Source organism: Typopeltis vanoorti, chromosome 19 (genome assembly GCF_054136105.1).
Source record: "Typopeltis vanoorti isolate ZY-2024b chromosome 19, IOZ_Tvanoo_1.0, whole genome shotgun sequence".
NCBI classification, from domain to species: Eukaryota; Metazoa; Arthropoda; class Arachnida; order Uropygi; family Thelyphonidae; genus Typopeltis; species Typopeltis vanoorti.
The window spans coordinates 98441092-98466087 of record NC_143567.1 but is presented as its reverse complement, the minus strand read 5'-3'; the positions used below and the strand labels follow the sequence as shown (position 1 = coordinate 98466087).

General features: G+C 34.7%; 1 protein-coding gene across 2 annotated transcripts in view; it reads right to left on the bottom strand.

Moving 5' to 3' along the window:
• LOC150096384 (non-homologous end-joining factor 1-like) overlaps positions 1 to 24996 on the bottom strand; it is a 128151-nt gene that overhangs the window by 36422 nt on the left and 66733 nt on the right. For both annotated transcript variants that reach the window (XM_090409201.1, XM_090409200.1), the window contains exons 5-6: positions 16811 to 16872; positions 6138 to 6228 (exon numbers count right to left, since the gene is read on the bottom strand). In XM_090409201.1, the coding sequence (XP_090265327.1) occupies positions 6138 to 6228; positions 16811 to 16872 (153 nt within the window). The remainder of the gene's footprint in view (positions 1 to 6137; positions 6229 to 16810; positions 16873 to 24996) is intronic.

The following is a 24996-nucleotide window of genomic DNA, read 5'->3' as shown; positions in this document are numbered from 1 at the left end:
TTTGTGCTGAATCCAGCCTGTTCTTTTCCAAGTTTCCCTTCCACAATTTCTCTCAATCTGTTTTCAAGTAGGCTTGCATAAATCTTACTTGAAACACAGTAGAGAAATTCCTCTCCATGAAGATTCCAAAATACCACTTTCAAATTCTATCTAGCCAGAATAGAATTATTACCAATCAGAATAACTTTAACTTCAAAGTTATTCAATAAAAATGATTCGTCAATAAAAAAGGTTTAAATGTATTCAAAGGTCAATTATGTGTACATCCTAAATAACAAATTTCAATTAATTCCAACCAGCCAGAGCAGAGTTACTGCTTATAATTTTGAATGTTTGCCAAATTTTTATATGGATTTCATATACCATTTACTTTTTTTTTTTTTTCATTCCACCCACAAAAGGTTGTAAACCTGTGATATAATCAACGAATGCAAGTGGGCTAAGGACAAGATAAACCAAAACCACTGCTCTAGAGACTAACTTTTTTTGAGCAATTTAGGCCTCTGAAAAGCTTGGCAGTGGTCTCATGCTGGGCAATGACCAACTACTCCACAGCTTGATAGACAAAGAATGCATGCTATCTACTTGACAAACTAGGCTGGCATATTTGAATCTTTTACACATGATTTTAACATTAAACAAAATTCTATACATCCTGAAATTCCAATGATTTCCCACTAAGTATAACCTACATGCTGTTCAGTATGAGATTTCATTTACATCACACATCTTTAGGTGTTTTAAACAGTTATTTGCTGGTACCTTATCACATGCCTTTTCAAGATCTTCAAGCTTAAATTAGAGATTCTTATTACAAGTATATTCTCATGATTCTTAACTATTTTTGTAATGCAAATTCTGGCCTTGGAAAACCATATCTTGATGTGGTCTAAATACAGTTTGATCTTAGCCTTTTCTCAAACATGTTTGCATAAATCTTTCTGAGAACTTTCAGTTATAAACTGGCACCATGAGACCACTACTCCAAGCCATCTTTCTAAATTTTAAAATTTCAAGATGAAATGAACGAGGATTACTAAAAACTTTAATTGCAAAAATGACAAAGAATTCCTTATAAGTTCATTTCTGGTGGGTCAGTAAAATAACCATCATATGTGGTATCACAAACAAATTTATTAACAAACATTACTAGTTATCCAATTAATATCTTGATGTTTTATTTATATGAAGGTTGCCATATTTTCCAGCTAGACTTAGTCAGTCTGCTCTACAATGTTCAACTAAGATGACATATGCATTAAGATAAGAAAGAGACCTCCAAGCATTTAGCTTTTAAAAGTCACCATAAATGGGAATAACCTATAATTTGTTAGCACAATGGACTGATGATCCTCAGTTGAAAAAATGTTGAATTATAAACAGCCACATGGAAGATACCTAGCATGTGACCTTACCTTACCACCCCTCCTTCAATTCCAAAATAATGGCAAAATACTCACATTGATATTAAGTGGAGAAGAAGGCACATCTAAAGATAATAACTAACTAGCTAATTAAATTATAAGCAAATATTTCACCTTGGTTACTAAAGCATATTCATTGGCACAAAGATATGCTAAGTATGTGCAAGAAAGCACATTAGCAAGAAGGCAAACACAGACTAGCTATAAAAGCAGGCTCCATCAGTCCTAACTGGCATCCTACATGGGAGTGGTAACAGAATTGTGCTGAATGTCAAAAAATGAGGATCTCCTACATTCCTAGTAATGTAATACAGTCAAAGATGTTTGTGTTTGGAAAATGTTGTAGCACTGTGGCATATTCCAGAAACAGTTGGATTTATATCTGTTTCTATATAAGAGGGAGGCTTTCCCCAGTTAGTTTCAGCAATCTGTACCCATGGCATGCCACCACATAACAGCTGTAATTCAGATTATTATTATCATAGGGGTATCTTAATCGAGTCCAGAGACTCACTAACGTTTATACACACAAAACCTATCATACCTCTCCTTAAACTCATTCACTGTCAGGGCACTAAATTAATTCTGGCAATCCATTCCACTTATTCGCCACTCTCCATGCAAAAATTCTAGTCCACACACCCTTACTAACCACATTCTTACACATCTTCCATAGATGACTTCTACTTCCCTCTCTATTTGTTACATACTGAAAAATTTCCTTTATGTCAATCTTAGAAACTTTTAAGATATTAAGCATTTTATATCATATCTCCTCTTTTCTGGCTAAACTAAATTTTGCAACCCACACACTTTCAACTTATTCTCATAGGGAGCATTCCACAGACCTGTCACTAGCTTAGTCACTAATCTCTGAATCCTCTCTACCACCTCCTGATTCCCAAGAAACTGTTAGATACTGAATGGAGGATTTTCTAAGTTGTTCATTCAGAATCTAACATGAAAATTTTAACTAATTTAAGATAATACCTGCACACCAACAGAAAGTAAGAAAGACCTTGTTTGTTGTATATGAGAATGTGCATTAATATGTGTAATGTGTTAGAAATATTTGTAGTCAAAACGGAAAACTAAACTAGAGAATTATGTCAAATTAGTGATTATATGTAAAGGAAATATTGGCTTAAATTTGTGTCCTATTAAGATATCTAAAATAACGTAAATCGCCAGACAGTAATGAGTAACAGTGCAAATGTCGCATCTGAAATGCACGTATCGGTCGTAACGCCAGAGCCTACAGCGTACGCGGAAAATAACGTAAGCACTCTTTCCTTGAAGACAGCACCTAACAGCAATAGGGAGATTAAGGATCATCTTAAGGGCATTAAAACTAAGGGTCATGCGAAAAAAAAAAAGGATACAGCAAAAAGAGGGCGCTAGAACACAGAATATAAGGCAATGCGCGCCATATTGCAAGGCCTCTTTTGTTCCGGATTTCATCTCGAGGATTCATGACCGGTGGTTGGAGAAAGGACGAACCAGGGTTCTATGATGTCTATGATTATGCTGAAGAAAATACCATGCAGAGCCATACGCGAATCATCAGCTTATGCAGAATCGTGCCAGTCGCTGGATGTCCCATTGGAAAGGAGCGGAGATAGCCCTTAGTCGCAGAAGAAAATAGTTCAAGTCCGGGAACAGTAGAAAAGACGACATAACCAAAAGCCAGGTGCAGAAATAGCCGATTCAAGGATGACCAGAACAACACGTGGTAGTTAATAGACCTTCGGAAAGAACTGGGTAATGTAGAGATCTTTGTTATTTGTTACAGAAGTGATAGAAGATAGAAATTTGTGTTTGATTAAGTTATGTGGACAATCCTTAGAGAACTTTGATAAGATCTCGTATTTTGAAACAGCGAATTCTGTTGGACAAGGAATTGTCAGGAACGAATCTAATTGTATGTGACTGAAGTAATAAGTGTATTCTGTTTAGTAGTAACCTTAACTGAGATAGCAACAAGTTGTGAAGTTGTGTAATACGTCTTTATGAATAGCATGCATGAGAGGATCTTCAATTTAGTGTAATATTGTCATTGCTTTTTTTTGTTTTATGTGATTAACATTTTGATCTATCTGAGTGCATTTGATTAATTTAGAATTGCTTAACTATCTTAGCATGAGATTTTAACTTAGCTAGAGATTTAGAAGTTTTAGTATTTTGATTCAATTTAGTTGTAATTGTCATTTAGTTCCAATAAACTTGTTTTATTGTATGCCTGAATTCGAGATATCAAATTACCACTTATGAAATTAGAACCACAGCGGGAGAAATTTTAGATATATATGTTTAGGTAATAGATCATTGGTCACGACTGCAAAGTACCGCTATCTATTTAAGTGTGTGTTAGAGTGTATGCCAATGAATCTAGGAATATTTCTCTAAACTTGAATAAATTCCTGTTATAGGATACTGGCTGGCACAGTATAAATACAAATTTGCCAGTATCTGAAAAGGAAATATCCCTAGGTAGAATTAAATTAGGCTACACACAAGAAAAGATAATAGAGGTTAAAGAAGTATATAAGTTAAGAAATAGAGAGGAAACAACGACATAACAAAACCCACGTAACTAAATCTGTGCACAGTAGTCAAGATGCAGCTGAATCATAGCCTCTCTATCTTTATTTGTTAGCAGGTTTTTCAACATCTAAGTAATCTTTTGAGTTATTTTACCAACTTTTGCAATGTGCCCTCTGAACTTCAACTCTTGTCCACCATTAGCCCCAAGTCCCTAACCCCATCAATTTTCTGCAATCCAGTATCATCCATGTGATACATAGCATGTAACCTTTTGAACCCAAAGTGCATAACCTTACATTTTGTAGCATTAAATTGACAATTGTTATACTTTTCCCACAATGCCAATTTATTTAAATCATCCTGCAGAATATCTACATCACCTTTATTAACTACTACCTTTGCAGTGTTGCATCATCAGCAAACAACTGACTAAACCTCCTTAAATCTTTCCCTATAGCATTGATATACAAATTAAATAGTGGCCCTAGTAGGGAACGTGGGATACTCCACTAGTCACCCTCATTATCCTGGATTGCACTCCACCACATACCCTCTGGTGTCTGTCAGCCCCTTCCCCAATCCATGCTACCTGCTGCATATCCATTCCCACCTGTTCCAACTTTTGTAATAGTTTTCCATGCAGTATTCTGTCAAATGTCTTTGCAAAGTCCAGCAATATCATGATATAGCCATTTCCCTTATCTAACTTTGCTGCCACAATGTTAATAAAATGTGATTAGATTAGTAATAGATGACATAATATAGCCCGGCTGGTTGGCCGAGTGCTTAGTGTATCTGCTGTCCAGCCCTTTGGCTGGACAGCAGATACACTAAGCGGATGAGAGAGCTCTTGGCCTAAGCGTTGGTCACTTTAAGTAAGGGAACCAATACTGTCCACTATGGGTGAACTGTGTGTTCCATTTATGTATTTTTGGCAATCCATATATCTAGGGAGGCATAAGATAATATGGTTTAAGTTTACGGATAGATTCTGGCAGGATACAACATTGTCTGATAATTTTTGAAAGCTTTTTTTGTGTGTGCTTGGATGGGATCAGTGTTCATTAGACAGTATGTAGATCAATCTCTGAGTAAGAGGGACATTTTTTGATCATATTAAGAGCAATCAAGTACAGCTCTAGCATTACCACTCTGATGATGATAATATTCTGGTATATTATGGTATAATTTGGCATAGCTTTTTAAATGTGGCAAATTTCACAAGAGAAATTTCTTCTCAGAGACTTCACAGATTTTTTTAAAAAAATGCTGGCTATGTCTAGCCAGATATTATTGTGATAATGGGGGTGGGGACTGCAGATGCTTCACTCTATTTTTGTCTAATTAAAAAATATTACATACAGACCTCCTTCAGGCCACACCAAAAATTAGCTACCCTTATTCTCTCACCAAAAGATTCTCTCCATCATCTAGATCATCCTGGTATCTACAGTAACACTTGCTACTGCAAACTTGCTCAGTTTGGACAAACTGGAAGAACAGCCATCATGTGAACTACAGCCATTCTGGGGTGGCAGATAATGCTATGGATATAGATCACTGGATTCAGTGGAATAAAAATCCCTCTTATACAGAAACATAAAAACAAGAAAATATTTCTGGAATCTGCAACATTCTCCAAACCTAAACCAATTATGCTGCATCATATTACCAAAAATCTATGAAACCATAATTTTGAGATCTTCAGCAAGATTCCATCACCACACCCATAGAGGATACCAGTAGGAGTGTAGGAGCTTGCCTTTTACAATATCTCTATTTGCTTTCTCTGACTGATGTGGCTGCTTAGTATATTTCTTTGTGCTCATGAAGATGACTTGGTGACCAAGGTAAAATATTGGCTTAATAATTTAATTAGTTAGATAAATTTAGTTAATTATTATCATTGGACTTTCTCCACTAAACATCAAAATTAGTGATAATCAATGTCTAAGCATCCACACCAGACTGGCTTATTTTGCTTTTGATTTTAACATTAGGTTATTCTCAGTAATAACCAACCTGTTACCAAACAACTGAGAGGACAGGATATCACATAATTCTCTGTATTACAAACAGCAGCATTCAAACAGAAATTATTCAAAATTGTTTTTCAAAATATAATTGTAATTAGTTTGAAAGAAAGTATTACTTAATGTATTTACTTACTGTATAATGCCTGGGCAATTAGAACATATAGATCATCATTCTTTTCACTGAATATACTTTTAACTGAATGGAATTGTGAATCTCTCATAGCCTATAAAATAATATATATTGAGTCACAAACAGGATTCAATCACTATATACTTTACATGAATGTTAGATAAAATTGTATTAAAATTCATCTGACATTTTCTCTGATATTTAATCAGATATTTTGAATGCACCTCCAAGGAGTCATTGAGTGAGGCCCATTTAGACCTCATACTTAAATATCTATCATCTCCCTTTGAACACTTTTACCAAAGATGCACTTACAATATCTAATGGTAGCCCATTTCATGAAAAAAATCTGAACCTCACATGCTTACTATAAACATCCCAAGCCAGCTCCTGGGGACGATTCTGAGACAATCCATAATCCCATTTGTGCCTATACTATCAGATTCCCACCCCCTCCTTTCTATCATATCTTCTCTCCTTTGTCTATGAGCAGATTGATAAAGCAAGACCTACCTTTAACAAAATCATGTTGTGCTCTATAGAGAATATCACTTGTCTACCTCTGGATGCTATTCCTAATCAGCCTTTCTAATGTCCTGATGACCATACCAGCGATATTAGTTAGCTGGTCCCTAATTTGCTCAATCAGTCTTAGCTACACTTGTATAATAGAATTATTTCTCTCCTTCCACTTCATTAGGAATCTTGCATGTACTGCGACTCAAGCTGAACAACCCTGTTTTGTAACATTACTTCAACACCAATGGCAATGTCTGATCCATCATATATGGGCTGCAGATGCTCCAGTCCAACTGCTGCATATAAGTGAAGCTCTTGTAATAGCTCCAATGACTAACTCATCCACCTCTATTCTTTAATAGAATTCTCCCTTACAACACACACACTGTATACCTTACTAAAGTGATTGCTTAACAACCCGATCATTTCCTGTGCATCTTTCTACCATCTGCATTCACTAAGGTCCATAGCCATTCCTTCTTTATGTAACTACCACCCAAGGAAGGTTTCTGAAGAAAGGGCTAAGGAATTTTTTTTCTTTTGTTTTTAATTATTTTTTACATGGTCTGGAAACCCTACTCTAGAGATCAATCACTGAACTTTTTCAAGCCACTTCAAGCTTCCAATAAGCATCAAGGTAGTGGTCTCACACTGGGCAATGAAATTCATCTAAAGATGATCACAAACATCAATACCCATGGCAGGATATGAACCTGCAGCCTGTTAAGTTGGAAAGTGGATAAGATAACCACTTGGCCAAACAGGCTGGCAACACTGCAATAAAATTCTTTTAGGCATCCTTTGGTCTGTTCAGCTAACTTCTTTTCATAATCTGATTTTGCATGATCTTTAGAGCACTCCACAATCTCATCATCAGCACACTTCTCACAATATCAGATCCCAAATATTCCCCTTCCCCCTCCTTCCTCTCCAGTTCCTGCTTTAAAGTTATTTATTCATTTAACTCCCATGCAATTAATTCTGCTAAGTCTGGGATGTGCTCAAATATAGCTTCTTTTAGGAATCCTCTGACTAATTCTCATGCACTGCCTCAAGTTGCCTCAGGTTATTATAATCACCATATTACAACCTTATAATTCCACATATGCCCCTAATACGTAAAATATCCTAGTCAAAGCCTTTACAGTCACCTCCCAAGTGAAAACTGTATAATCACTTTCATCAATTACAGGCATAACAGTCAACTCATTTACAGACAGATTCTCAGACACTGTTACTTGATCCAATGTTCTTGTACCACATGTCCCTCTCATCATGTACTGCTAAGATAGTTATTCCTTAGTAATTCTATAAATTAATTTCCCCTTATCTTGCATCTGCCCTCCAGTCTATATCCCTACAGGTGAAATCACGCATAATGAGAGTATGAATTGTATCCATAATATTTATATATAATGCAATTCACAATACTCTTCAGGTGATCCTGGTCTGTAACAGCACCCAACTGTATATTTTGTACTGTTAACTTCTATCTCACCAAACAGCCCCAAACCCATTCTGTATTATTACTACTACTACTACTACTATTGAAGATTTCTACTCTGGTTTGATTTAATTCCTCTGCAATCATTATTAGTAGTCTTCCACCTTTCTTGTCTGTACTCCATGTTTAAACTGAAACCACCACATTCTATTCCTGTAACAATATTCTCCTTTAGAAAAGTCTCAATAATGCTTATAATTTTTGATTACATTTAAATTAAACATATTTGAGTTAAAATTTCTGCAAACCATGGAATCCAAAATCTTAATTCCCAAAGAAATAATTCAAAAATTATATAAAAAAATTACATTACTTTAGATAGATTTTTATATAACAAAATTAGTACAAACCACCTATTTCAGCTGGATAATATTTAAGAAAGTTTTATGCACTAATAATATAAAAATTTGCATTTATTATTTTAAATAGCAAATAATTTTACCAATACCCCAAAACTATGTGAATATTTAAGTTAAACAACACTGTACTGAAAAAAGCAAATATTAATATACTTTTAAATAACAAGGTTAATCTTTCAGTTATATTATTTGAAATACATAATGTATTAATTTTATGCATTAATATTCTTTGTATATCTTATTAAGATATAATCTGAAAATGAATTATTTATTAATGCAGCTTAGTTAAAATACTTACAAATATGATTTAATGAAAAGAAAGTGTAGGAGATGCTATATAAAGTTTGGAAAAACCACCACAGTAAGCATATTCAAAAATAATTCTTAAATATTCAGAAATTATAAATAAATATTTTCTTTTCATGACAAATCCAACCATGAAAAGTTGTAAGATATAACACATTACATTACTACTGTAGCGGGGTTAAAATTTTATATATATAATCTAAATATGATTTTATACATCATCGATTCCTGATGTATATTCAAGAGATGTACAGTATACTATGATAGTACTACATGAAAAGTTTATATTATCACTAGGACTAGAAAACTTTTGTGCTGGATGACTAGTCAGGTGTCAGCTGGGGTGAATTACCATGGCTGTCTACTATATCGCAGTTGCATGTTCAAACTCAGACATAGTCAATTTATAAGCTTTGTTAGTGATATGGCTAATTTTTACTCTGTGCTGAACAAATATGTTCATAAAAGAATTTCACTGCCTGCTTCCTGGAGGCCAGGCTTCATAAAGTTCTAAGTTTAATCTCTACAGCACAGTTTCTGAATTATGTAAAAAATAAAAAAATATAAATAAAATAAATTGAAGGAATGCTGTGGAAAGAAGAAGACTCCTTGGGCTAATAGATGCTTTTCGTGTTACTGTCAAATTATGATCACTGAAACTTTCAGCGGGTTTCTTCAATTAAAAAAAAAGCATTAAATAGCAAGGGTAGTGCAAAGATCAATGTGCCTATTAACCTATCAGTATATCTGAAGTGGTGCAGATTTTGGAAAATGTGGTACGAGATCATATACAGAAATGATGGGTTGACAGAGAATCATCTGTACTTTACAAGAAAACGATCATGGATAATGCTTGAGTAACTTGCTCACATTTTGAGCAAGACAAAATTATAACACACACTGATACTTTTGACTTCTAAAGCTTTTGTCAGGATGTGTCACGGAAGGCTGTTGCATAAATTGGAGGATGTCTTGGATTGGAAAATAAATTATTAGCTTGGATAAGAGAATAGCTTACCAACAGATATCGAAAATGCTTTAAGGTGACTAGTGGTGTACCCTAGGGATCAGTCCTTGGTCCATTGTTATCCAATCTTCACACTGATGACATTGGGAAAGATTTGAAAGGACACATACAACTATTTGCTGATGATGCAAAGATAGGCAGGGTAATCAAGAATGCAACTGACGTGCAGTACTTGCACAATGATTTGAACAAGTCCGAATGTGAAAATGGCTATCAGGTCAATGTTAATAAATGTAAAGTCATGCATTTTGGTGTAATGAGATATCCAGAGGCATGTTATTTTGGAAGGATTAAGCTAGAAGAAACAACCAGTGGCTAAGTAACTGCAAACCAGGTTAGAAATCTTGGAGTTTTAGTAGATAGGAAACTGAAGTTCAGGAGCAATATAGAAAAGATTGTGAACACAGTTCATAGGATAATAATTGTAATGCTGAAATAAAATTGTAAGGATAAGGAAATCATTTCACCTCTTTGCAAGGTTTTGATATGACCTCAACTAGACTACTGTGGGCAGATCTAGTCTCCTAGTTTCCAAGGTGATTCAAAAATAGACAGGATACAAAGGAGAGTGTTAATCCATTTTTTTTAATCCATTGTATATTATACTTATTATGTATAAACCTATTATGTATATTACCTTATTATGTATATTACCTTATTATGTATATCTATTATCTATTATGTATATAAACCTATGTTTATATACATTTATATATATATCTATGTTTATACCTATGTTCATCTATATATACATCTATATTTATATATATATATATATTTATATTATATACATCTATGTTTATATATATTTATATAAACCTAAATTTATGTGTATATATATTATCTATTATGTATATAAACCTATTATGTATAAACTTATTATGTATATTACCAAAACAAGCCTTAAAGTACAAACCATTAGGAAAAAGAAAACCAGGACGTCCTAATGATTCAACAATGACTTCTAAGGCTGGAACAGGCCATACTAGGCCTAAATCCTTGATACATATGATGATGATGATGATTATGTATAAAATTTATTTTAATTTGTTTTCCTCACCAGAGTTCAGGCTAGTGTAAACTGTTAATAAAGCAGTTAGATTATTTATGTGTAGTGTCACGTAGCTTGTGTCTTGTTCATATACATGTTTTCCTGATGATAACCTTGATATAGATGTCGAAACATCGAGTGTTCTTTTCTTAACCGTAAGTAAAGTAATTGCTCCAACACATGTTTTTGTTTCAATAAATTCTACACAATGAATGCTGACCACCATGTAACCTTGAAAGAAAATGAAAGTTTGTGTTAAGAAACAAGATATTTCTTTTAGTTTAGCACAAATGACAAAACATTTATAGCATAATTACTGAAATCTTTTAGAAAGGAAGAACAAACAGACAAATTTTTAACAAACCATGGCCTATAAAATTTTTTCACATAAAACGCACAAATAGCAAAAATAGACTGTACATAAATGCTTGTAATCTTTGCTTCTGCTTTAGAATGTCAGAATAACCATTAATATTTCTTGGATGACTAACAGTAAACGAGAGTCAGTTTTATTAAGTAAATTAATCAAAAGCATAAACACTAATATGGCTTAGCTAAGTAACTCCAAACCAGTTATGTATTCATGATAATTATGATACAATAACATGTTAATTTTACAAAAAAAAAAAAAAAAAAAAAAAAAAAAAAAAATTGGTAAAAGTATATTTTTTGAAAGTTTTTCCACTTATTATACTATAAATTAAATATGCCAAGAAATTATATTCTTGGTTTAATCCTCATCCAAGTTTGCACGTGTAGTAACTTCACAACTGGGCAACTCGTATATACAGGCTAATGACTTCACATCACTTGCCTTAGTATCCCATAATGCAAAGCACATATCCTTATGGACACATAAATGCTATGCATTATGGGAAAGGTCACTATTCAGACCAGTTTTGACCTTTATTGAGGTGAAAAAGTAAAGGGGTGCTCACCATAGGCCTAGAGTAGTTATTATAGGTGTGCAAGAGCGTCTAACAGTATTAGGAGAAAGAAAAGACAGAGCAATAGATAGTATAAGACATAGAGAAAAGGCTTCAGCTCTTTTTATATCATCATATAGCCAAAGGCTACAAGCTTTTCTTTTTCACAAATCTCATATAGATGAATGACCAAAAGACTAATTGAAACTAAAGCACAAAGATGACTGATACCCAGGTGGTTAGCCTTATTTGAGTTAACTGCCTTGAGTTGGCCTTCTCTGCCTGAGATTGTGGCTATAAGACCACAGAGGATGGAACCATTTAAAAAACCTCTCATAGCAAAAATAGACAGAATTTTATCTCCCCATGGTGAATATTGCATAAAGCATTATAGGAGATATCAAAAATCTGATATCTCCTATAATGCTCCTTTCTAAATACAAAAATCGTCTTGCTCGACAATAAAATTTCTCCAATACAATATTATAAAGCATCTGGATATCATATTGCTGGTTTTCAAATCCATGTTTCTTTCTAACCTTCCATAAATGGTATTTTAATTCATTAACACATTGCTGCCAACTACAAGTATACTCGTAGTTAGTAAATGAGCCGCACAAGCCAGCTACGAGTATACTCATATGATGCTTACCACTGGCAACGAGATTACCCATACTGACCTTGAAGAAGTGAAAATGCTTGGCTTGTGGAGCTAGCAGCAAAACTGTGTATACTCATAGATGGTATATGCTTCGTACAAGCCAACTACGAGTATACTCGTATGTCGATTACCGCCGGCAACGAGATTACCCGTACTGACCTTGAAGAAGTGAAATTGCTTGGTGTACAGGAACAAACTATGCCGAAATAGCGTGGCAGCGAACATGTTAATTATAAAAATCAAAATTCTCTTCCCATTGCTGACAGGTGGTGAGTACTGTTGTAAGTAACTACCACCTGTACCCACCACCTGTTATGTTGTAAGTAATAGAATGTCCAACACATTACATAATCTGTTCCAAATGCAAATCATAGGGTAGCTGTAAAATGCATGTTCTACTGTTTCCAATTGGTAACAGAAGTCACAGATTGGATCTATAATATTAAAGTACCTCCAATTCATGGTATTCACTAGAAAGTGGCCATATGCAATCTACAAGCAAGATCCCTTCTATTAGGGGTATCCTTGAAACTTCAATAAGTTATGAAAAAACTGTTCCAAGTGCCCAACTGTGGAAGTTCATGGCAAAAGAGATTAAAGATTTCTTTATACCAAATTCTATTTTTTTTTTTAATGGAAAGAAGTTGTAGCAGAGTATTGTAGTATTCAGGAACAATCTCAGCTTTTGGACCTTTATAATCATAACAAGGAAGATGAAACCGAGGTAGTACAGGAGAGGGTCTGCACATGTGTGATTGGTCTGCAATATTTTATGGATTTTTGAAGTTATATTGCTTAAATAGCAGAATTTTAAGACTGGAAGCCCAAATCTTCATGCTTCTTTGATAGTTGAAGAAATTCCATTTTAACTTCTTGCTACTGGCTGGACCAAAAAATTTATACAGACTTACTATATAATTGCTTTTCTTCACTTCTCTGATGTCTGTAATATTTATTATGTACAACTGAACAGGAAAAATTATGGTTTTGATGGCTTTAGAAAAAAAGGAAATTGGCACTATTTTCTAGTCTTCTAAGGTTTCAATGTTTTTGTATTAATTCTGTCTTGTCTGCATTAGTAGTTAATCCACTGATCTTGCTGAATTTTTCCAAAATACCAAAGAAGATATATATGGAATCATTATCCTTCAAAGTGGCCACTACATCATCGTCATATGCTAATATCTTATTTTCCTTCATAGTTGAAGAAGCTGTTATTCCTAACACAGCATGTGTATTGTCGACTTCCTGTAAGAAAGGTTCAATATCATGCAAAGAGCAATGGGCTAAGAGGGCAACCTTGCTAGACTCCTTTTTGAATTTTGACTGGATTTGAGAGGAACCCATCAACTAGGAGGTGGTTAGTTGAATTGGCATAGGCTCTTTAGCTCTTAATGGATAGCAGCTTTTTACCTATTATTTTTACCAATTTGCTGGAGATGTGGAACAGAAAGGGATGTTGGACATTACCAAATGCTTGAGTAAGGTCTACTGATAGAACTGCCATCGACTGCTTTTCATATTAAGCAAGCAGATTAGATCATGTAGCAGAAACAGATTAAATTCTACTGCTCGGCCTGGAACTCCATACACCTGTGTGCTTTTCATTATGTATCTCATTTCCACTTTGAGCCTGTTATTGATAATGGAGAAAAATATGTTATAGTCAGTATTTAACAGAGAAATAGGTCTCCAAGCTGCTGATTAACAAAACCTAATAGAGATCACACCTCCGAGAGGTGTGATCTCTATTAGGTTTTGGAATGAGGACGGTACGGCTTGTTACAAATTCACTTGGTATGTGTCCTGATGAGAAAGAAGAATTAAATAGTATAACTAGAATTGGAAAAATAAAATCCCAGGCCTCGTGGTAAAGTTCTATCTCTAGACCATCAGGGCCTGGTTATTTTCTTGTCTGGAATTCTTTATAGACTGTGGTATGTGATATGAATCTTAGATATGAACAAGAAAGCTTTTGACTGTGTTCAGCATGTGAAACTGTGGAAAGTAATGAAAAGAATGGGTTTTCCTCAACACACCATCTGGTTGATAGCCAACTTGTACAAGGAGCAAGAAGCCACAGTAAGAACAGGTGTTGGATTGACTGATTGGCTTCAGGTTGGAAAAGGAGTAAGGCAAGGATGTTTACTTTCTCCTCACTTGTTTAGTATATATACAGAGGACATCATGTGTGAAGCATTGGATAAGCTCAAGACAGGAATTAGAATAAGAGGTAGATTGATCGATAATCTGAGGTATGCTGATGATACAATACTCCTTTGTAATGACATGGAAGAACTAGGACAAATTCTTGACATAATTGACAAGATCAGTACTAACAGAAGACTTCAACTAAATCCTAGCAAGACAAAGATTATGGTTCTCAAAGTAAATACAAACAGGGAAGCTCTTGAGAAAAAAGTTTCCCTTAATGGAAAAAGAATTGAGGAAGTCAGCAAGTTTGAGTACCTGGGATCCATTATTAATGTGAAGAATTGCTGTTCAGAAGACATCAGAAGAAGGTTAGGAACTGCTAGTCAGAGACTTGTTTAAAATCTGGAAGGATGGATCTATCTCCATGGGAACAAAGTTGAAGATTTTGGATGCAGTTGTTTTTCCAACAGTGACTTATGGATGTGAGACTTGGAACCTAAAGAAGTCAGATAAGAAAAGGATATCTGCTTTTGAGATGTGGTGCTACAGAAGACTGTTGAGGATATCATATACTGAAAGGTGAACAAATGAATAGGTGTTAGAAAAAAATCAGTAGAACTTTAAGGCTTCTTAAGGATATTGACAGAAGAAAGTTAAAATATTTTGGACACATTGAAAGGACTTTTCAGAACAGTAACAGAAGGTAAAGTTCCTGGAAAAAGAGGAAGGGGTAGACTTTCAATGAGATGGATGGTGTGTGTGTGTGGAGCTAATTTTCAGAGAGTTGAAGTCTCCAGAAAAGCAAACAACAGGACTACATGGTGAGGCCTGGTGTTGCCCAACATTGAGCATTGGAGTGGCCATACAGCATATGTGGATATCCAGTGAACATATAGATATGAACAGGAAAGCCATTAATGTTCCAAGAGTGATAATTTCCAACAGGTACCATTGTCTTCAAACAGATTTCTGTAGTGTTTTTGAAAGGAGTCAAAGATGTCTTGAGTGGTGGACATTTCTTCACCATCAATACAGATTTGAGTGATAGTCTTTTCTTTGCAGAATTTAGTGAATTGTCTATTGAAGAATGCAGCAGAAGGGCAATCTTCTAAGTGCTGTTGTATTCTTATTTTAAAATATTGTTCTTTTACTTGTTTCTGCCTTTCCATTTTATCTCTATGTTAATGTTTCTAATGATGTTGCTACATTCTATACATATCTATATTGCACTGGTTTTGGTATGAACCAGCTTCTCTCTTTATACAGGTCTTTCAACTTTTTTTCTTTTAAGGAAAGCCTGTTCCTTTCCCCATTCCATATACTGATTTACTGCTTGTTTGAATTTTAATCACATATCCCGATTCCAGGTAACATTATTCCAAATTGAACCGAGGGTCTGAAATTTGGTTGAAAAGATAAACGGAAAATTTGGTGGAAGTCTTTTCAAGTATCACAAGGCTAATAATGTTTGCCTACTTGGTATATAAACTAATGAATAGTTTATTATCTTTTCTTTTAATAAGATTTAATACCAAACTACATTAAATGTATGGTTTCTTATTATAATTTTTAGAGAATACTGGGAAAAGAAATTTGAAATTATATAAACATTTATGATAAAGGAATACAAGTTCATGTTAAATAATAAACTGCATTTATTTTATAACTGTTCTGTTTCCTATAAAACCTAAATCTCTATAAAAGTCATTATACCTACAGCTACAGACTAAATAGAGAAGATATCATTGCTGTAATTCTCAAACAGCAATTAAGATGGTCTGGACACCTCCAGAGAATGTCCTTTCAAAGATGATCAAATATAGTCTTGAATGGAATCATTGGAAGAAGATTATCTAGAGGTAGATCAAAAAGAAGTAGGCTACAGTCTTTGAAAGAAAGGGCACAATTATTAAGCTTCAGCGAGATGACAAAAATGGCCAGAGATAGAACTAGATGGCAAAGATTTGAACATAAGGGGGACTCAACCCATCATATGACAGATGAGAAAGAAGAAGAATTCTAATACAAAGTAAGTTTAACCTAAAGAAGCTTATTCATGAATGTTCTGGTTATAAGAAGCTGATCCTACAGTTTCATTAATGCAAAGTAAAAATCAGTTTACAAATTTTTAATTCAATTCTAAATAATTCTAAATATTATTTTACTTACATAAGAAGTATTCATATCACTGATAAACTTGCTTTCAATGAATGGCAGAGTTACCATGTAATCTGAAAATGTTTTCAGTTAATTGGGAAGAATTAATGATCACCTGTTTTAGTAAATAATGAAACTGTATATTAATAAAAGATTTTATGAACTATGTTGGTTAAGGTTCAGGTGTTGTCCATTCATATTTAGATTTATACACCAGTCAATTCTCATTACTGCAGTCACAAGAATAGTTTGTTATAATGGATAGCTGCTATAGTCACTTGGCTTTACAGTAATTCTATAATTCTTACATTCAGTTTTATTTCCCTTTTCATTGATGAATATTATGAGCTCTACTTCGATCATCCAAAATTTGACCTGCCAAATTATGCAGTGTATAACTTTTATAGTTCCATATTCGGTGTCGAGGCTAGCAGGTGAAAAGACAATAAGTTTTAAAAGAGGTAAACCGTGAGTAGACATAACTATACAAATAAATAACGGAAAAACTCACGTAGAAATATTATTTAATAGTATAATTTTCGCCTGTGTGTCACAGGCATCTTCAGTACAATTAGGCACAAAAATTAAACACTAACTGACAATTCCAAAAAGCGCCACCTAAGTAGCTGGTGTAAGATAACTAAAAAGGTCAATAACTTTCCTAAAAAAAAAAAAAAAAAAAAAAAAAATTAATACAATAAAAAGTTAGGAAAGATTAGCTGATTTGTAAAGTACTATCTCCCATAAAGGGGATAGACGTAAGCCGTCGGATCTGTTTAAGTTAGGAGAATGAAGTAGAGTTTCACATGCTTCTTTATAAAGGCATTCCATGAGAAACTGACTTTTGTGAAGAACTCTTGTCTTTCTCCAATGAACTCTGTGTCTAGTGAAGATGGCATGTTCTGCAAGTCCAGACTTTTCAGGTTTAAAGTATTCAATATAAGATTGGTGTTCTTCTAGCCGAATGGAGGCAGATCTTCCCGTTTGTCCGAAATAACATAATCCACAAGAGCACGGAATCTGGTAGACACCTGGATGATTAAGATGTGGAAGCTTGTCCTTTGGAGAAGCGAGAAAGGTGGAGATTTTTCTAAACGGTCGAAAGGCAACAAAAATATTCAGTGGTTTTAAAATTTTTGCTATACGTTCACTGATGCCTTGTATATAAGGGATGGTAATGCGCGTTATTTCCTCTGTGTTTGAAGAGGGAGACATATTAAATCTACTCAAAGTTCTTTTAATGAAGCAATTCTTATAGCCATTAGATAGAAAGGAAGAAGTTATATATCATATTTCTTTCTGTAAAAGATCGTCTGTAGAACAAAAGGAGTGGGCCCGATGAACCAGTGTTTTAATAGTTCCTGCCTTTTGACTGGGATGGTGATGAGATTCCGCATGGATATAGTGGCCTGTATGAGTCTTCTTTCTATAAACTGAGAAATGTAGGATACCATCCGGTTGGCGAAGAATTAGAAGATCTAAAAAGGCTAACTGCTTATTTGATTTTACTTCTAGGGTAAACTTGATCCTAGGATGAAATGCGTTTAACTTATTGAGAAATTGTTGAAGTTCATCAGAAGAGCCATTCCATACAGCAAAAATGTCATCGACATATCTGAACCAATGAGTAGGTCTGGGAGAAATATTGTCAAAGATACGTTGTTCAAAATGTTCCATAAAGAAATTAGAGATAGCAGGAGAGAGAGGATTACCCATTGCTGTTCCTTCAATTTGTTGATACAACTTATTTTTAAAAGAAAAATAACCAGAATTTATTACAAAATCAAATAAGTTTACAATGTCTGAAGGAAATTCCTGTTGTAGTAATTCAATACTTTCCGAAAGAGGCACATTTGTAAATAAAGAAACAACATCTAAACTGATCATGATATCAGAAACGTCCAAATGAAGATCTGAAATTTTATTTTTAAAATCCAAAGTATTTTTTATATAAGTATCAGTTCTTCTAGTTGAAGAGGAGAGTAAATTAGATAAAAATTTTGAGATTTTGTAAGTTGCGCAACCTATACAATATGAAGATCAAAAGAAAAAACTTAAAACCTTCTTCGGTCGTCCACCTAGATTGTATGGTCTTCCAAAAGTTCATAAACCAGGCATTCCGTTAAGACCAGTCGTAGATTGTATAGGTTGCCCAACTTACAAAATCTCAAAATTTTTATCTAATTTACTCTCCTCTTCAACTAGAAGAACTGATACTTATATAAAAAATACTTTGGATTTTAAAAATAAAATTTCAGATCTTCATTTGGACGTTTCTGATATCATGATCAGTTTAGATGTTGTTTCTTTATTTACAAATGTGCCTCTTTCGGAAAGTATTGAATTACTACAACAGGAATTTCCTTCAGACATTGTAAACTTATTTGATTTTGTAATAAATTCTGGTTATTTTTCTTTTAAAAATAAGTTGTATCAACAAATTGAAGGAACAGCAATGGGTAATCCTCTCTCTCCTGCTATCTCTAATTTCTTTATGGAACATTTTGAACAACGTATCTTTGACAATATTTCTCCCAGACCTACTCATTGGTTCAGATATGTCGATGACATTTTTGCTGTATGGAATGGCTCTTCTGATGAACTTCAACAATTTCTCAATAAGTTAAACGCATTTCATCCTAGGATCAAGTTTACCCTAGAAGTAGAATCAAATAAGCAGTTAGCCTTTTTAGATCTTCTAATTCTTCGCCAACCAGATGGTAACCTACATTTCTCAGTTTATAGAAAGAAGACTCATACAGGCCACTATATCCATGCGGAATCTCATCACCATCCCAGTCAAAAGGCAGGAACTATTAAAACACTGGTTCATCGGGCCCACTCCTTTTGTTCTACAGACGATCTTTTACAGAAAGAAATACGATATATAACTTCTTCCTTTCTATCTAATGGCTATAAGAATTGCTTCATTAAAAGAACTTTGAGTAGATTTAATATGTCTCCCTCTTCAAACACAGAGGAAATAACGCGCATTACCATCCCTTATATACAAGGCATCAGTGAACGTATAGCAAAAAATTTTAAAACCACTGAATATTTTTGTTGCCTTTCGACCGTTTAGAAAAATCTCCACCTTTCTCGCTTCTCCAAAGGATAAGCTTCCACATCTTAATCATCCAGGTGTCTACCAGATTCCGTGCTCTTGTGGATTATGTTATTTCGGACAAACGGGAAGATCTGCCTCCATTCGGCTAGAGGAACACCAATCTTATATTGAATACTTTAAACCTGAAAAGTCTGGACTTGCAGAACATGCCATCTTCACTAGACACAGAGTTCATTGGAGAAAGACAAGAGTTCTTCACAAAAGTCAGTTTCTCATGGAATGCCTTTATAAAGAAGCATGTGAAACTCTACTTCATTCTCCTAACTTAAACAGATCCGACGGCTTACGTCTATCCCCTTTATGGGAGATAGTACTTTACAAATCAGCTAATCTTTCCTAACTTTTTATTGTATTAATTTTTTTTTTTTTTTTTTTTTTTTTAGGAAAGTTATTGACCTTTTTAGTTATCTTACACCAGCTACTTAGGTGGCGCTTTTTGGAATTGTCAGTTAGTGTTTAATTTTTGTGCCTAATTGTACTGAAGATGCCTGTGACACACAGGCGAAAATTATACTATTAAATAATATTTCTACGTGAGTTTTTCCGTTATTTATTTGTATAGGTGAAAAGACGTACTGTCAGAGAGCGCCTGAAAGATTTGTGATTTTTGATTTATTCAGTGTTTTCTTATATTTAATTGTGTATTTTAGTATATTATTGTAGTTTTATTAGTGTAGTTATTGTACTAAAGTGTTGTATAACAATTTCAGAAAAATTATCAGTTTTTATTACTCTTAAAAATGGCGCCAAGTCATAACAAGGCAGTGACTAAAGCTAAACGAGGAAAGCGTTTGTCCTGAACAAAAACACTGCTGCAGTGATGATAATAATTTATCTGAGGATACGATGACATCAGAAATAGCTCGGTTAAAAGAAATTATTAGGAAATCCACCAGGGAATTGGAAAACGTGGAAAACCGTTTGTTTAAACTTCGACAGGATGAGAAGAAGAACAGGCGGGAAAATACTGAACTTGGTAATCAAAATATTAATAACAACAAGGTAAGTCAGTTAATATCTAAGAAAAAAGAGGTAATATGGTATGGTGACTCAATTTTAAAATTTGTGCTTGCCGAGGGAATCACCACTTTCCCGGGAGCGAAAATTAAAAATATGACAAATGTAATTGAAAACCAAAAAAGAAATGTAAAAGAAATGGTAGTGCTGGTGGGTACTAATAATTTAAGTGGTGACAAACATAGTATGATAGAAGATATGAAAGGTCTGTTGGAAGAAGCAAGAAAGAAATGTGAGAGAGCAAAAATTGTAGGATTACTACCTAGATGTGATAGTACTGAGTTATGGAGAGCGATGAGAGCAAATGATTTCACGTGCAGGTTACGTAGAAGATATGGATGTGAGTTTTTAGACGTGTGGGGTGTGTTTGATGGCAGAAAAGATTTGTATAAGAATGATGGCCTGCACTTGAATTCATTTGGAATCAGAAGCATGGAGATACGTAGAAGATATGGATGTGAGTTTTTAGACGTGTGGGGTGTGTTTGATGGCAGAAAAGATTTGTATAAGAATGATGGCCTGCACTTGAATTCATTTGGAATCAGAAGCATGGAGAAATTACTTCTTGGTATGAGACTTAATGCAGAGTCAGGGAAACTAGATCATCAAGGGAGGAATGGGAAAAATGTGTGTGAAAGTTCAGCTATGGTATACAAACGTGATAAAGATATAAATGACTTTGAACATGGTTATGTATATGTGGCGTAGGAGTGGAAAAATATGCTTTGGGTTCGACCTTTTAAGTATGTCTGGGGAGGGAAAAGAGAAAATTCTAGAACAAGACCAAATACATTGCATATCTCATTATAAGAATAGGCTAGGTCATAATTTATTATGTCTATACACAAAGGGGTCGAGTTTGTTGCTTTATTGAATACGATGCGGCCTAAGATTGTTGGCATTAGTGAAACCTGGCTATCAGAATCAAATATGGTAAGTGGGATTGAGTGTGACGGATATACTATTTTTAGGAATGACAGAAGAGATAAGAGAGGAGGAGGAGTGCTACTAATGATATCAGATGACTTAAGTTCAGTTAGGGTAGAAATACAAGAAAACAATGATGGTAACAATGTCTCATGTAGCGATGAATTTGAGTCTATTTGGTGTGAAGTGGAGGTTAACAGAATGAAATATATGGTGGGGTGTTGCTACAGACCAGGCAGCTCAGTTGTAGGGGACGAAGAAATGCATTGCCAATTTAGCCTTATGGGTACCAAGCGAATGATCATTATGGGTGACTTTAATTTTCCAAACATTGATTGGGTAGAAGAGAAATCTCATGGTCAGAAAGAACAGGAATTTATTGAATTGTTGCAGGATAACTTTCTCAAGCAGCATGTGAAAGAAGGAATTCGAGGTGAAAGAGTGTTGAATTTGCTCATAGCGTCAGAAGGGATCTCTGTGAAGAATATGGCTATTTTATCACCAATTGGTGACAGTGATCATGCTGTTCTTTCTTGGGAAGTATCTACTTGTATTGAAGCTCCTATTAAAACAGGCTACATGCTGAACTACAAAGCTGGAAATTATGATCGACTTAGAAGAATACTATCTTTGGTCCCATGGTATCAGTTACTGAATGGAAAAAATGTCAGCAATGCATGGGAATCTTTGAAAAAGGGCTTGAATGAGGCGGTATATCTGAATGTATCCCTAGTGTTCAAAGAGTAAATAGGTTGGGTGTGAAATGGATGTGCAGCCTTATTAAGCTAGAAATCCACAAGAAAAATAATAATTGTGAGAAAAGCTAAAATGGAGTATGAAAATTAATTGGCCATGCAAGCTAAAGGCAATCCAAAAGAATTTTATCATTATGCCGCAAGCAAAAGAAAGAATGAATGTGGAAGAATAACTTTATTGAATGCAGATGGTACACAAGTGTCGGAAGCTAAGGAGATTGTTCAGTTAATGAGTGCTCACTTTGCTAAGATATATCAACCAGGTGTATGTAGTATGGTGCACAGTGCTACTGCTACGTTGGATGAAAAGTTAGAGGTTCATGAAAATGAGGTTGAAGAGCTTTTGCATAACCTGGATAAGAATTTGTCAATAGGGACAGATGGAATATCTACCCATTTGTTAAAGGAATGTTCAGCTGAATTGGCTAGGCCTTTCACACATTTGTATAAACTTGAGTCTCAGATCAGGAATGATACCACAGGAATGGAAGGAATGTAATAGAGTTCCATTGCACAAGGGTGGTGCAAAAACTGATGTGTCTAACTACCAACGTATTAGTATTTCTGATGTGGTAGTAAAGATTTTAGAGAAGTTAGTAAGAACTCGCATACAGAAATGGGTAGACAATCATTCTATACTCTGCAGGGAACAGCATGGGTTTACTAAAGGAAGGTCATGTTTTAGCAATTTGCTCATATTTTATAACAATGTTACAGACAAGTTGGATAAAGGAAATGGATACACTATGATAATGTTGGATTTTTCTAAGGCACTTGATAGGATATCACATGATAGGCTGTTGCGTAAACTGGAGAACATGGATTGGAACATAATCTATTGACTTGGATCAGGGGATGGTTGACAGACAGATATCAAAAAGTGGTATACAGTGGGTGTGAATCTGCCAGATTTAAGGTAACCAGTGGTGTACCGAAGGGTTCAGTCCTTGGGCCATTATTGTTCAATCTATACATTAATGACTTCAAGCGGGGTCTATCATCAGATGTGCAACTGTTTGCTGATGATGCGAAGACAGGCAGGGCAATCAGGGATGCTACTGATATTCAGCAATTACAAAATGATTTGAATAGACTGGAAATCTAGGAAAATGAAAATGGCTGTCAGTTTAATGTTAGTAAGTGTAAAGTTATGCACTTTGGCATGATTAGAGTTTCAGCGGCATATTATATTAGCGGGGTTATGATACAAGAAACTGAAGAGGCAAGAGATCTTGGTGTATTGGTGGATAAGAATTTAAAGTTCAAAGGTCACATAGCAAAAGTTGCAAATACAACTCAGAGTATAATTTCTATGCTGAAACGAACCTCGACATGTAAGGATAAAGAAGTAATTTTGCCTCTTTATAAGGCTTTGATAAGACCGCATTTGGATTACTGCTCAGATTTGATCTCCCAGGTTCCAAGGGGATAAAGAAGCTGTGGAAAGGGTGCAAAGAAGAGTTACAAATATTATATTTGGATTATGGGATTTAGATTATGAGGATAGATTGAGAGTATGTGGATTACAGACTCTGGTTAACAGGAGAAAGAGGGCTGATATGATAGAGGTCTATAAACTTTTGAATGAGTGTTATAGCATTGCAAATGATGAAATTTTTCGTTATATGGAAGGCAAGGAGAGAACACGGGGGAAGTTAAGGTTGTTCTCAGTCAAGAAAGGGGTAAGAGCTAGGTTTTTCTCTCAGAGAGCAGTGAGTGAGTGGAATAATTTGCCCTTACGGGTAGTGAATGCATCTAGTGTAAATATGTATTAACATAACTATAATGAATTTAAGGGGAGGTATGATAGCTGGGTTGGGTAATTTACAGCCTCCCTCGATGAGTCCTTGACTCCCTGGAGGTCTCAGATAATAATAATAATAATAATAATAATATTTGAGCTTTTCTGGTTGAATATCATCTCAGCTGCCTTTCTACATTTTGATGGCTTTTCTCATCAAGTATTGATATTATTATTATTAAGAAAGACCTCCAAAGAGTCAGGGACTCTCAAGGGAGGCCATACTATTTGCATCAGCTGTCATACCCGTTCTTGAATTCATTCATGCTATTTGCACATACAACATCCAATGACAATCCATTCCAATCACACACTACTCTATGAGAGAAAAATCTAACTCTAACCCCCTTTATGTCATTCTCAACTTCCGTGGATGTCCTCATGTTCTTTCCCCACCCTCCATAAAATGAAAAATTCCAATGAAACCCTTCTCAATCATATCACCCCTCTTTCTCCTCTTTGCTAGAGTCTGCAGTCTACAAATTCTCAATCTGTCTTCATAATCAGTATTCCATAATCCTGATATCATATTTGACACCTTCCTTTGCACTCTCTCTCCACTGTATCAGAA